Below are 14,399 nucleotides of genomic sequence, written 5' to 3'. Positions count from 1 at the left end.
AAAGACAAACACCATGTGATTTCCCTCACATGTGGAAGGTAAACTAACACATGGACAAAGAACGGTTTAATGGTTACCAGAGGGGAAGGGGGGTGGGGGGTGGGCACAAGGAGTAAAGGGGCACATTTATATGGTCACTGACAAATAATAACGTACAACTGAAGTTTCACAATTTTAGAAACTATGATGGCCTCAATAAAATTAAAATAAAAAAACACAAAAAGAAAACCACAGAGATGAAGAAATTTTTAATCTTCAGAAAACCAAATCTCCAAATTATTTATGTCCAGGCTTTGGAGACATACACTGCTAACAGAAGTATAATTCCATATCATCTTTCTGGGAAGCAATTTAGGAAGGTGTATGCTCTTTGTTCATTACTAAGACATTCAATATAGCCTGTAGTATACGATAGCAAAAAACGAAAACAAATGCCCAACATGGACCATGTAACAATAAATTACAGATAATCTTTTAATGTGAAAATGTGCACTTAAAAATTGTTGTAGAGGGGTCGGCCCAGTGGTGTAGAGGTTAAGTGTGTGCACTCTGCTTTGGTGGCCCAGGGCTCACCAGTCTGGATCCTGGGCATGGACCTACGTATTGCTTATCAAGCCATGCTGTAGCAGGCACCCCACATATAAAATAGAGGAAGATGGCACAGATGTTAGTTCAGGGCCAGTCTTCCTCAGCAAAAAGAAGAGGATTGGCAGTGTATGTTAGTTCAAAGCTAATCTGTCTTGAAAAAAAAAAATACAATGCCCACAATTAATGAAGAAGGTTTAACTATGTGCATAAATAAGGTTTTGTCTATATTAATAAATAAAGATAAGCACAATAAAATTTTTTACCTATGGATGGGTTGGAAACATAAATATTTCAAATTTTCCACTTTTTCTTTACATTTTCTAGCTTTTGCTTTCAGAGAAGTTTTCCTATCACATGAAGTTTTTTTAATTAAAAGAAAAAATTTAAAATATATTTCACAAAGAAGTGTTATACATCTAAGTACCAAAGATACAATTTTATAGTTCTTTTTAAAAATAAAAGGTTGGAAACAAAATACATTCTTAAACAATTTGGGTCCTTTCCCTACACTATATTTACCTGATTATGAGAGGACTTAGATTGTAAGAAATATCATCAAATTAAAAAACAAGTTTTGGCGGAAAGAACACCACCACTAAATATACACACTGACAGTGAGGCTTATCTTTATTTTGGATTTTTTTCAAAACTATGCATTTTAGAACACTGTAATGTTTTCAGGAGGATTGAAGGATATTAATTTGTATGTTTTTATCTTAAGAAATATGCAAATATAATTCTAATTTTTAGTATATTTTTGTGTCTGGTATTTTCTAGTAGTATTTCTAGTATTTCTTAGTATCTAGTATTTAAATTCTAGTTTCTAGTATTTTTCCCCATGGTATGGTAATGTTAACTTTCTTTCTTCTATCTCTAAACAACAAAGGCATGGATATAGAAAAGACAAACTGTTAGTTCTGTTTTTATCTGGATAGTGCAGTATAGGGGATTTTTAGTCTCATATTTAATATCACATTTTAAAGACATTTAGGTTCTAAGTATTAAAAAAAAAATCTCAGAATTGTAGAGCTGAAAGGGGCCTTAATGATCAGATAATGCAACTCTTGCTTTTCTTAGAGGGAGAAAATAGAGTATTAGAGAGGTTGATTTGCTCCTGCCACCCAGCATGATTTTCTGTCTTGCTAAATTATGACCACTCCTAAAATTGGCGGTAGAACGTAGTGTTAAGAGCATGGACTCTGGGATCTGAATGTTTGGGTTGCAAGTCAGCACCTGACTAGTTTTGTGACTCAGGCCAAGTTTAACCTTGCCGAGCTTCAATTTCCAACCTGTAAAATGGGACAATAGCATCTACACCATAGGTCTGCTATGAGGATTAATCAACCTAACATTTAAAGTGCACTTTAAGCACTTTACATGTTACCTAAGTGTTAGTTATCCTCCCACTACAATGTAAGCTCCCTGAGGGCAAGGGATTTTTGTCTGTTATATTACTGAACCCTAGTACAGTGCTTGGCACAGACTACATATATGTTCAATAAGTATGTGATGAATGAATGAATAAAACCTTATCTAACATGAGGAAAATATTAAAGCTTCTCAGAATCATCCCAGCTTTAGTCAAAAAGCTGACTAAAGTATAACATCTAAATAGGATTACATTTTGACTGGACTCTTTCATCCTTTGTAAGAAGCTCACAGAGGTCACAAACTTTAAGGCTTCTTAGTGTGCAAATGCAGGGGGGAAAAGGGATTTAAAGCTTTAGTCTATATATCCCTAAGTAGGAAAGAAGAAAAAAGCCCAAAAGTACTTAGAAAACACTATAACATTAAAAGAGATTTGTGGGGCCAGCTCCACAGCCAAGGGCTAAGTTTGTGCTCTCTGCTTCGGCAGCCCACGGTTTCGCCAGTTTGGATCCTGGGTGTGGACATGGCACGGCTCATCAAGCCATGCTGAGGTAGCGTCTCACATGCCACAACTAGAAGGACCCACAACTAAAAATATACAACTGTGTACCAGGGGGCTTTGGAGAGAAAAAGGAAAAATAAAATCTTTAAAAGAGATTTCTTTCTTGTCTAAAAACATTGAACAAATATGCATAAACTCCCTGGGTACCTGAATATCAATGACAGGAAATTTGCCAAATTATTAATTAATTTAATGGTACTGAAACTAACATGAGACAATTCTTGTATCTTTTTAGAGCATCCATACATTTATTAAATTTACTGAAAGCAGAATGAACCACCTAATTTCTCAAAAATGTTTGATTTTAAATTAAAAAACTTAGAAATAAAACAAACTTTTCAATTGTTGCTTGAAATTGAATGTTACAGAAGACTCTTCATAGTATGATGTCCTTAATAAAGATCAAAGTGTATAATGCCAAGAGTTGTCCCAAAGTGTTGTGATACACTGGAATTTTGATCTATTAATTATTACTTGAAATAAGTAGTAGAAAATCCTTTGACACATTTTTGTGTTGTTATGAAATTATTTGGCTACCATTTTTTGGTATAGAAAAGGAGATGACTATTGCGTAAAACAAAAGACATCCATACTAACTTTTACAAGATAGAGACAAAGTAGATTGCCAAATTTAATAAAAATTATCTGAGAATTCACAGTAGTAAGTAAACATGTTTTTAAAAATAAATAAATTAAGTTCCTTGGGAGAGGAGCACCATACCTGGCATGGTTTTCGAGGACACGGAGTGGAGAGGTGGCGAAGCGAAGATCCCACATCTGGACCACTGGTAACCTATCATCCTCAGAGGCAAGAACCATCTGAGTAGCAACATCAGGATGCCAGGCCAACCCAGAGCAATGCATCTGCAGATAGTTAAGGCTCACATTTTATCAATCATATTACTTGATGAAAAGCCAAAATGAACTTGAGGAATATGCCTTTGTTGAAACAAACAGTAGAAAGCACGCGCTCAGGCTTAGTTTATTTAAAAAAAACACAAAACCTGAAACTATCAAATTTTATTAAAGAGTATTAAACAGCAGTCTTAAAAGTAAAAAGTTTAAATGTTTTAATTCATCCAGCTATTTGATACACAAAACCATTCTGGACTAGAATAATTCTATACCAAAAATTCTAAAAGTCGAAATTTTAACAAGGGAAAAGTCTTACAAAAACTTAAAATTTACTACTTTCGTAAAAATGAAAATAAAGAGATAAAAGATTTTAGTTACAAAAATAATCCACACCTTTCCTCTATTTTATCAGAAAAATCAAGATAAAATGTCTAAAGCAACAACTACCATTTAAATTTTCTCATGTGATAAGTTAACATTATTATTGAGAATTATCTGCAAGTTCAGATCCTATTAAGTATTCTAGAAGATGACTGAAATGCTTATTGTATGCTTTATTCCATTAAGATTTGTTTTAAAACTCTTGATTCATTGAAAAACAGTACCATGAAGAAATATTCTTCTAAACAATTTTTTCTTGTAATTGTTGTTGTTTTAAAATTATGTATATATTCTTTGATTTAGGCAAGCTCATTTCTGAAAATGTCAAACTAAAAAATGTAATTAAAAACCAACTAATAAAACAAGGCCCTAAATTGTGCCTAAATTATTTTACAGCACATAATATTATGATGACATAATATTAGGAATTTGTAAGGTGGAAAATTTAAAGTGTTACACAGCAGCGTCTATTGGGCAAGTAGGGGAAGAAGATTAGCTCACTTTAGCAGTAACTAATCAGAAGAGATGAAGCCAGGAGTTGGGAAACTACAAGTTCAGTCATAAAATTACTAGCAGAAAAATTTGTACATTCTAGAGAAAGCTAAACGTGAATTAAGAAGTTGCTGTGGTGCCGGCCCCCCCGTGGCCGAGTGGTTAAGTTTGCGCACTCTGCTTCAGCGGCCCAGGGTTTCGCCGGTTCAGATCCTCGGTGCGCTCATCAAGCCATGCTGAGGCGGCATCCCACATGCCACAACTAGAAGGACCCACAACTAAAAATATGCAACTATGTACTGGGGGTCTTTGGGGAGAAAAAGGAAAAATAAAATCTTTAAAAAAGAAAAAGAAGAAGTTGCCGTGATGCTTTGAAACAGCTGGCAAAGCAAAACAACCAGTTTACCATGGAATAAGCTTGTTGATTAACCAATCCCTTTCTTCCTCATTAATAATATCAAACATGGTTTATTGAGAATTTTATTATTTTCTCCAAGGAAAAAAAGCTCTCATTCCCACATGACTGGTCCATGAAAAGACAGGATTTAACTTTCTAGAAATTTGATTTTTTACCAACTCTGACAAACAACATAGGAATACCTACAGCAGAAAAACAACACATTTGTCACAAATCAATCATATACTTACCCTGTTACTATGATCACTGACTTTGATTATAGGTTCATTTTTCCTAAGATCCCATACAGTGGCCCGGCCACTGGGACTGGCTGATGCTAAAATATGCTGAACTTGTCTGTTCCATGCAATGCAGCTAATATCTTCTGGGGGCTATAAGAAATAAGCTATTAAAAACCATTTTTTCACTTATAATCAAATTTAACTACAAAATCTGACCTTTTAAAAAATGGATTACTTAAAAATCTGATCTATTCGTTCCATGAGTTTGCTTTATATTTCTAAATTCTCAGTATATTCAAGACAATTTAAAGCACAAGTGTATGCCAATTCATGTATTTTGCCTTGTTTGATACTGTCTCATTCACCAGGCATTTATTAAGCTCCTGTTATAAATTAAGCACATTTCTTTATTTTGCAACTGCCACAAGACAGATAACGGACCACAAAGTAGATGTTGGTCAATATGATGAACAATTAGGCAGAGCAAAAGTTACAGCCTAGACCATTAGAAAAATATCTTTATAAATGGCAGATCAGATGCGGTTATTATGCGACCTCTCAGATTGCCAAAATGTTAGGGTCCATTATAATGGCTACTCAAACTGAGTAGTCTATATAACACAAAGAAACTCAAAGGAGGACTGTTCTTCCTTAACTTACCAGAAACACATAGGAAAGGGGATAAGGCTTTTTTTAAAGATGTTTCGTTTCTAGTCTATGATTTTTATTCTAAGGTTGGATATTGTTAAAACATTATATGATATAAAATACTATGCTATATAAAACACTATATCTAAAAAAATTATTGTAGACTTGTCTATCTCACTCACTACTGTGTGTCTAGTACATTTAATAGTGGCTGGCGGGTGGTAGGCACTGAATAAATATTTGCTATTGAAGGATTCACTGATACTTTGAAGAGACATATTTATTAATACTTTACTGCACAGAAGTAAAATCAATGACATCTAAACATTGATTTTAAACCAACACATTTTATGTGAAAAAAATGAAGTGTAGAAAAACTGATTTTGGCTCTTTTGATTACCTTGAAAGCAATGTAATACCTGTGTTTTGGCTCCTGGTGTCATTGGAGTTGCAAAATTGTTTAGATCCCAAATATAGATTTCAGATTCATTAGCACCAGAGGCTACCAAATTAGTCTGCAATAGAAAATAATTAATAACTAAATAGCACTTATGAATAATTAAGAGAACTCAGAATAATTCAGTTCAGAGCTGGAAAGATCTATCAGTTTTAGGGCACACAATTTTTCTATTTAATAAAAAAAGCAAAACACAAGAATTTCTAAATACTATGCAGAACAATTTGAAATTTAAGTAGGTTTTTAGAGACACATACTATAAAACTCTAACTAAAAAGGTAATATGTCTACTGACATTTTAATACAAGACATTAAAAAAATAATTACATGGACAAATTCTTAAACAATCATGTAATCAGATGGGGATTATCAGTTGTGGTTTTGCATCTTTGGAAGAGGATCTGATTATGGGAGACAAAAATAGGTCACCAATTATTGCTTTCAGACAAATAACTGAATCCTAAAATAATGGCATCTATCCCGGGATACCTCAAAGCCAGCTTCAGGACCCAGACCAAGATAGGGCTAGTAAAGGCACCTGTAAATCCTCACGTATTTCTAGTTTACACTCAATCTTGTTTCAGGTGGTAATATTCCTGGGTTATCTCTGTCGTAGACTTTAGGTCAAAAGACCCTAAAACTGTGATATGAAGTATAGGAAGAGAATGAGTTTCACATATTGACCTTTGCCCTTTACTGTGTACTTTCATAAATTCTTCTCTTAACCGCTGCGCCACCGGGTCAGCCCCTATTTGTGTAGATTTCTAATTATTTCATATAGTAGTCTCTTTGTCATAAAGATAAAATTTCTCAATTAATAAAACAGTGGATTAGCCCAGACACCAAGCACCAGCCCATGCTGAACTCGCACAAACTTTTAAAAGGCAAGGATTCTAACCTTTGGGGCTCCTCATTTTTAAAAATTTCCAATCAGAAGGCATGACATCTCCAGACTTCAAGAGGTAAACCCATCAGCCTGATCCCCTCCATGGAGTCAGGACTATTCGCTCTAAACCCAACTCTGAGCCATCCATTCTTCAAACAAATACACTCATTCATCAACCTGTACAGGCACACATTTTTAGCTTTCAGTTCCAAGAGTGAGGCATAGTAGATTCATACACTTATTTCAAATAACCAGCACATAGCTCAAGAGTTATGAATAAACATCAAAAGTCTAACCTGGAAAATGTTCACATCCAAGGCTCTCACTGGGCCAGTATGTTTGTCATTCTGAGCAATCACAACTTCCTTGTCTCCAGCTATAATTTTAGAAGGATCATAAAGAATAATATTTCCATTTTCACCACCTGCAATCAGAACTCCCGAGACACTTCCTTTGGAATCCATCTTATGAGGCCCCCAAATCAACTTGTGGTACCTTCAAGAGAAAATGAAGAAAATAACTCATTTTTGAAGTCAAATAAATATAGAAAAGAATTTGAAATTATACATTTAATTCTTTATGCTTTCATAAATACTCCAAAAAACATTGCTTCTCCTCTATTCCTGGTAACTGTGCATGACTCGATGAAATGGCATTTTAGTTTTTATTTACATTCACATGTGCATATTTGATTTTGTAATCTTAAATAAAAAAAACTCATTTGTAGAGATGATATAGTGTGACAAAGTATACTTGATTTGTGTGTCAAAAGATACGGGCATAAGAATGTTTTTAACATTTAGAAACTGTGAGACCCTAGCAAGTTACTTAATCTCCCTAAACTGCCTTTGGTTCATCTGTAAAATAGAGCTAATCAACCACGTCACTTGATTCTACGTGACTAGAGAAGTACTCAATGACCAGTGGCCTATTAAAAAGTAAAGGTTGCTAAGGGAGTCATTGAAATTTTCTAAGAAAAACAATGTATTCTGACAGTAGAAAAGTGACATCAAAATTCTGTCTATCATGACAAGTACCCCTACTGGTGGAGAAAAAAAGATTATGGGTTGGCATGGAGATAAACTACGAACGTGGTGTGGAGGTATACGACAAGACAAATGGTGCAGCTAGACAAAAGGGGTCTGGGGTTCCCATCACAGCGGGAGGGCTCCGAAGAATGACAGGTCCATGACACTCCATGATTTGAGTCATATTCTGTTAGCTGAGGTATAATCTCTTCACCAAAATCTGCCATACTATTGAGGCAATAAAGCATATTTTACCACTCAAATAAAAGTGTCCTTTCTCTGCATTACAATAGGGCGCAACTACTTGGAAAGGTGATCCAAATACATACTGCATCAGATATTACGTCAACAAAATTCTCTGTGAAATATATTTTTAAATATAGATAAGTCCAAGGAAAAAAAGAAAAACAACCTACTATTCAGAGATAATCACTATTAACATCTTACTATTCATCCAACTACCCCTTTTTCTAGGCATACCTACCTTTTTTGTAAACAGGTAAGAGGAAGGAGAAAAAAGAAAGTAACTCTACTATACCACAAGGAAATAAAATACTAGAAACTAGAGCTTCTCCTTCCTATCCTACACAGAACAGTCAGCAATAAAAAAGTCAACAGAATAGACACTTCTTTTACTTCCATAGTAATTCACTCAAAGATTTTTTCACAAAATACTTCATGACACTGATGGTATGTACTTCTTGCAGTTTCTTATAATGGCATATTTATAGACAAACTAGGCATCAACCACAACATATAGGTGAATAATCATGTAAATTTAAGGTTGAATCTCATACCTGTGAGAAGAAGAGAAAGTGGCACAAGATTTCATATCCAAGGATGGATCAGAAAGGTCTAATTCAAATATCTCAAGGGAAGCATTGGTACTAAATGTTGCATCCAACTGCTGAGCAGATGTTCCTGTAGAAAATACATTTATGGTAACCACACACGCAAAAATAAAAGACTCAGAGAAAACCATACAAAATAGAAATTAAATGTATGTTTTTCAATTATCTCACTCACGAATGCTGCATTAGTGGCTGAAATCTCAGCACATATGCCACTGAGTTGATGCTTAAATTACTATAGAAATGCGATTCTGACACAAGGCTTGCAGATGATGTTTGCTAGAATGGCTAGATAATTTTAATTTTTTATTACTTTGAAGATTAGCCCTGAGCTAACATTTGCTGCCAATCCTCCTCTTTTTGCTGAGGAAGACTGGCTCTGAGCTACCATCTGTGCCCATCATCCTCTACTTTATATGTGGGACGCCTGCCACAGCATGGCTTGACACACAGTGCGTAGGTCTGCACCCGGGATCCGAACCGGCAAACTCCGGGCCACCAAAGCAGAACGTGCGAACTTAACTGCTGCACCACCAGGCTGGCCCCCAAAATTTTAAATTTTTAAGCCTGTAGATATTTCAAAAGCTCTCTGTATAAACAGTCCTGTGATTTACTGTTATCCACTTATAGTCACAAATGATATAACTCTAACTCCTTTTACATACAAATGCTAGCATCAAAATTGTTCTTCGTTCATTCAAAGTGACATTTACTAACTTTTTTACATGTTATCTATGGTGATTAAAACTGGAAGAATAAAGATATAACACAATTCTTATGAAGTGGGGAAGACACTACAAATGTAATATATCATGAATACTGTTATGATGTGCAAGGTGCTATGGGAACACAGGAAGGTCATTGAACTCAGCTTATAGGGAGGATAGAGGTACACTGACAGGAAAGAAGAGGCATTCTAGAGGAGATGAAGCTTGAACTGAATCTTAAAGGACAAGTACGAATAAGTCAGATGTGGAAGAGAAGAAATTAGATGATTCCTTCCATCTTGTCTCTGTTGAACTTACCTGTAGCTAGGTAAATGGGATGATTCTGGGCAGGGCTCCATGCCTGCATGGCTGTACGATCTACTTCCTTTAACTTCATCCTGCTAAAGAGAATATTTTACATAGAAATATTTTAAACATGTATTTCTACATAGAAATATTTTGAACATGTAACATAGAAACACTTTTTTACATAGAAATATACTGGACAAACTACTACATCATTAATAATGCAGAATGCCAACAAATCAAATCGCTTTAGATATCATTTGTTGGGAATACTCAATATGAGAAAGAAGAGAAACTTGTTAAATTATTTTGAGGTAGATATAGGGCTATTCTAATTGTTTACAGATTACAGTCCTTTAGCTGAAAAGTCAATTTGGAAAAAATTTGCAAAAACAATACAGGGTAGTATCTGAGGAATTAACTCTGCTACACAATATGCTTCTCAGACAAGGATGGGTGGCAGTGTATCGGGGTAACAGAAGGCACATAATAAACAAAGTGCAGGATTACTCAATGATAAGAGCAGTTGTAAAAACTAATTTTAAATTAAAACAGACTAACTACAGAGAACCCTACTGTAAGCCCACAGATTTTAAAGATAAAACAGAAACGTTTAAAAAAGTGGTCATTCCAAGCTGCAACGCCATATACCACTAGTTTATATATTCTTTCCGTTAAAGTTACTTTAGTAGAAAAACTCAGGAGGTATGTGCTATACCTTTAAAAAATCTCTTATTTTACATCAATGCATTCACATGGCACAGTATTACACTGTAACATGTACCATAATTTAATTACTCAGTCTGTTACTGATGAACACTGAGTAGTTTCTAATCTTTTGCCATTTTCACAGACAAAGCTGAAATAAATGGCCATATGGACCTGTTATTTCATTCATGGGCAAGATTAGCTATAAATTTCCAGAAGTAAAACTGTTAGGTCAAAGGATAAATGCAATTTTAATTTTGACTGATATTGCCAAGTTGCCCTCCACGGCCACTGTACCTTTTACACTCTCAAGAGTAATATATGAGTAGCTTCTGCCCTAGAGTCTTAGCAGAGTTAATACTTTGTTTCTGTAACACTTTAAGATTTTTACCAACCTAAGTGAAAAATGTTAGTTCTGTATAGTTATAATTTGTATTTCTCATACTATAAACAATGTCGAGTATCTCTTGCATATGGTTATGAGTTATCCATATTTCCTTTTCTATCCCTTTTCTGTTTATTCTTGTCTATATCATTTGCCCATTTTTCTATTAGGTTGTCAGACTTTGTTGATTTTGCTTATGATATATTTTTTACCTTTCACAAGATTTTGATTTTTTTAAAATAGATTTTATTTACTAGAGCAGTTTTAGTTTCACAAAAAAATGGAGTGAAAAATATAGAGGGTTTCCACATACCTCACCCCACAGCTGCTCAAATCCTGCATGGCAGTGGTGGTACATTTGTTACAAGTGATGAACCCACACTGACACACCATTAGCAACCCAAGTCCATAGTTTACATTAGGGTTCCCTCTTGGTGGTGTACATTCTCTGGGTTTTGACAATGTTTAATAACATGTATCCACCATCATAGTCTCACCCAGAAGTTTCCCTGTCCTGAAACTTTTCTGTGCTCCACCTATTCATCTCTCTCCTCCTCTGTCCCCCCTCCCTCCCTTCTGGCAGCCACTGACAGTTTTACTCTCTCCATAGTTCTGCTTTTTCCAAAGTGCCATTTACTTATAATCATACAGTATGTAGCCTTTTCAGACTAGCTTTTTTCACTTAGTAATAGGCATTTAAGGTTCCTCCACATCTTTTTATAACTTGATAGCTCATTTCTTTCTAAGGCTGAAAAACAGTCCATTGTATGGCTGTGTCATGATTTCTATTATTTTATATCCAAATTTACCACTTTTTAAAAAATGCTTTCTTAATTTTATTTAGTTAGAAAGACCTTCTGCACGCCAAGGTTATGAAGAAACTCATCCATATTTTTCTTCTAGCAAATTCATTTATGGTTTATTCTTTACATTTAAATTTTGACTGACCCGGAGTATATCCTGGTATATAATGTATGTTCAAGGTTTATTTTTTCTTATTACTCCAAAACCATTTATTGAAAAGTCTTTTTCCTACTAACTTCAGATACCATCTTTATCATGTACTAACTTCCTGTATTTAGTTTTATTTCTGGATTTACTATTTAGATTTTTATATTCCTGTTATCTATTAGAATGTAGGTTAGGATTTACACTCCTGTATATATTTAGGTGTATTTCTGGATTTCCATTCCTTATGTCCGCTTTGTTTATTTACAAGCTAGGTACTCCATTGTTTTAAATACTGAGCCTTTATATGAGTATGATTTCAATAACCCCTATGCATTGCTTCCCATTCCCTCCATTTTCCTTGCTTTTACTGTTTATTTTACTATACAAACTTTAGAATACTTTTTGTCTAATTTTAGAAAAAAGAGAATGTTAGTGTTTTTATTGAATCTGTATCAAATTAATAAATTAATTTATGGAGAATTGACACAATGTTGAGTCCTCCTATGGAGAACATGTTGTCTTGACTTATGGCTTTTTTTTGCGGGGGGGGGGCTGAGGAAGATTCACCCTGAGCTAACATCTATTGCCAATCTTCCTAGTTTTGTATGTGAGCCACTGTGACAGCATGGCCACTGACAGACAAGTGGTATAGGTCTGCATCTGGGAAAAAACACGGGCCATCGAAGCGAAGCATGTTGAACTTAACCACTAGGTCACTGAGACTGGCCCATACGGCTTCTTTTTTATCTTTAGGTATTGTTTTAAATCTTTTGACATATTGCATTTGCTTATTCCTAAGCTTTTAATCTTTTGGTTTGTTTCTAAATGTGGCTTTTTTTTTCCTTCCATTATATGTATATATTGTCTATCTTCTTGCTATTGTTACATAAAAGCTAATGATTTCTATTAATTTTGTATCCTGCGCTCTCATTGAGTTCTCTTTTTGGAGTAGTTTTCCAGTAAACTGTGTTGGGTTTTCCACACACACATTCATATCATGTGCCAAAAGTGACAGCTACTTCCTTGCTTCAAATTGATATTTGTCCAATTTCTTTCTCTTGTCCAAGTGGGCTAGTATTTATAGTACCATTGTAAACAGTAGCTCCTTTCTCAATGGGAAAGCCTACTGTATCATTATTGAGCATGATTTTGGGATTTGAGATATATATACATATATCCATATAGATATAAATGTATATAATCTAAGGAAATGGCCATTGATCACCGTTTTATTAAATAGTACCTATAAAGATTGGGTATTGAATTTTGTCAAATGCTTTTCATTAGGTAACTGGAGATGACCATATGATTTTTCTCCTTAGGTCTATCAATATAAAAAAATATATTAATAGATTTTGTAATAGTTAACCATCTTTTCATATCTTGAATGAACTTCTCTTGATCATGATGTATTATTCTACTAATATGCTGTTGGATTCCATTTGTTTAAAAGAGTTTTGCTTCTAGAGCCATAAGTGAGATTGAGTCTATAGTTTGCTTCTGTGCAGTCTTTGTCAGATTTTGATATCAATGTTATCCTTGCCTTATAAAAAATGTGGGAGCTTTCCTTCTTTTTCATGCTCTGGAACAGTTTTCATAGCAGCACTGGAGTTACTGGTTCTTTAAGGATTTAGTAGAAGTCTCCTGTGAAACATCTGGGCCTGATGCTTTTTTGCGGGAGTTGTCCCTTTGGCAATTTTCTCTTTTTCTTCTAGGGAAACTGATCTACTTGAATTTTCTTTATTCAAGGTCATATTTGGGAAATTGTATTTTCCTATGATAACCCTTTATTTATTTATTTTACAGATTTTCTAATTTATTTCCTTAGACTTGAATAACAGACTTATGATTCTTTCAATTTTTGCTGTTTATGTTTACTTATTAGTCCTTATTTATTAGGTATATTTGTGTTATTGCCCCATACTCTCCTTTTAAAAACTGATCAGCTTAGGGGCTGGCCTGGTGGTGCAGTGGTTAAGTTTGCATGTTCTGCTTCGGTGGCCCCGGGTTCGCCGGTTTGGATCCTGGGTGCAGAACTATGCACCACTTGGCATGCCATGCTGTGACAGGCGTCCCACATATAAAGTAGTGGAAGATGGGAATGGATGTTAGCTCAGGGCCAGTCTTCCTCAGCAAAAAGAGGAGGATTGGCAGTAGATGTTAGCTCAGGGCTAATCTTCCTCAAAAAAAAGAAAGAAGAAAAAATTGATCAGCTTAGCAAGTTACTTGGTCTGTTTACTGAGTACTTTCAAAGAGCCAACATTTGCATTTATTAATTCCACTCTTTTTGTTTTTTAATTAATTTCTGCTTTTATTTTTATTAATTCCTTTCTCTATTTTCTGTTGTTTTACTTAGTTCTTTTACTAACTTTTTGAGTTAAATGTTTAACTGACTCATTTTTATTATTTCTTTGTTGCTAATGTATTTAAGGCTTCAAATTTTCTCTGAGCACTGTGTCAGCTAGATCCCACACAGTCCTAATGTTTTCATTACTATGATCATCTATACATCCTACAATTTCCATTTGTATTCTCCATTGATTCAAGAGTTGTTTGAATTTAATATTTAAGCAGAAGGGCCTTTATT

The 14,399-nt window shown here is 34.6% G+C and overlaps 1 protein-coding gene across 50 annotated transcripts in view; it reads right to left on the bottom strand.

Annotated features, from left to right (window-relative positions):
- Window positions 1-14,399, bottom strand: part of SEC31A (SEC31 homolog A, COPII coat complex component) — an 88,218-nt gene that overhangs the window by 58,127 nt on the left and 15,692 nt on the right. For 36 of the 50 annotated variants that reach the window (XM_070505476.1, XM_014865200.3, XM_014865203.3 and 33 more), the window contains 6 exons: window positions 9,781-9,863; window positions 8,702-8,825; window positions 7,173-7,371; window positions 5,953-6,048; window positions 4,895-5,035; window positions 3,240-3,382 (listed from right to left, as the gene is read on the bottom strand). In XM_070505476.1, coding sequence (XP_070361577.1) covers window positions 3,240-3,382; window positions 4,895-5,035; window positions 5,953-6,048; window positions 7,173-7,371; window positions 8,702-8,825; window positions 9,781-9,859 — 782 coding nt within the window. In that variant the 5' untranslated portion in view covers window positions 9,860-9,863. The remainder of the gene's footprint in view (window positions 1-3,239; window positions 3,383-4,894; window positions 5,036-5,952; window positions 6,049-7,172; window positions 7,372-8,701; window positions 8,826-9,780; window positions 9,864-14,399) is intronic. The other 14 variants (XM_014865202.3, XM_070505485.1, XM_070505491.1 and 11 more) reach the window with 1 other exon arrangement.

The sequence above is a fragment of the Equus asinus genome, chromosome 3 (assembly GCF_041296235.1).
Source record: "Equus asinus isolate D_3611 breed Donkey chromosome 3, EquAss-T2T_v2, whole genome shotgun sequence".
NCBI lineage: Eukaryota > Metazoa > Chordata > Mammalia > Perissodactyla > Equidae > Equus > Equus asinus.
This window is presented reverse-complemented; position numbering and strand designations above follow the sequence as displayed.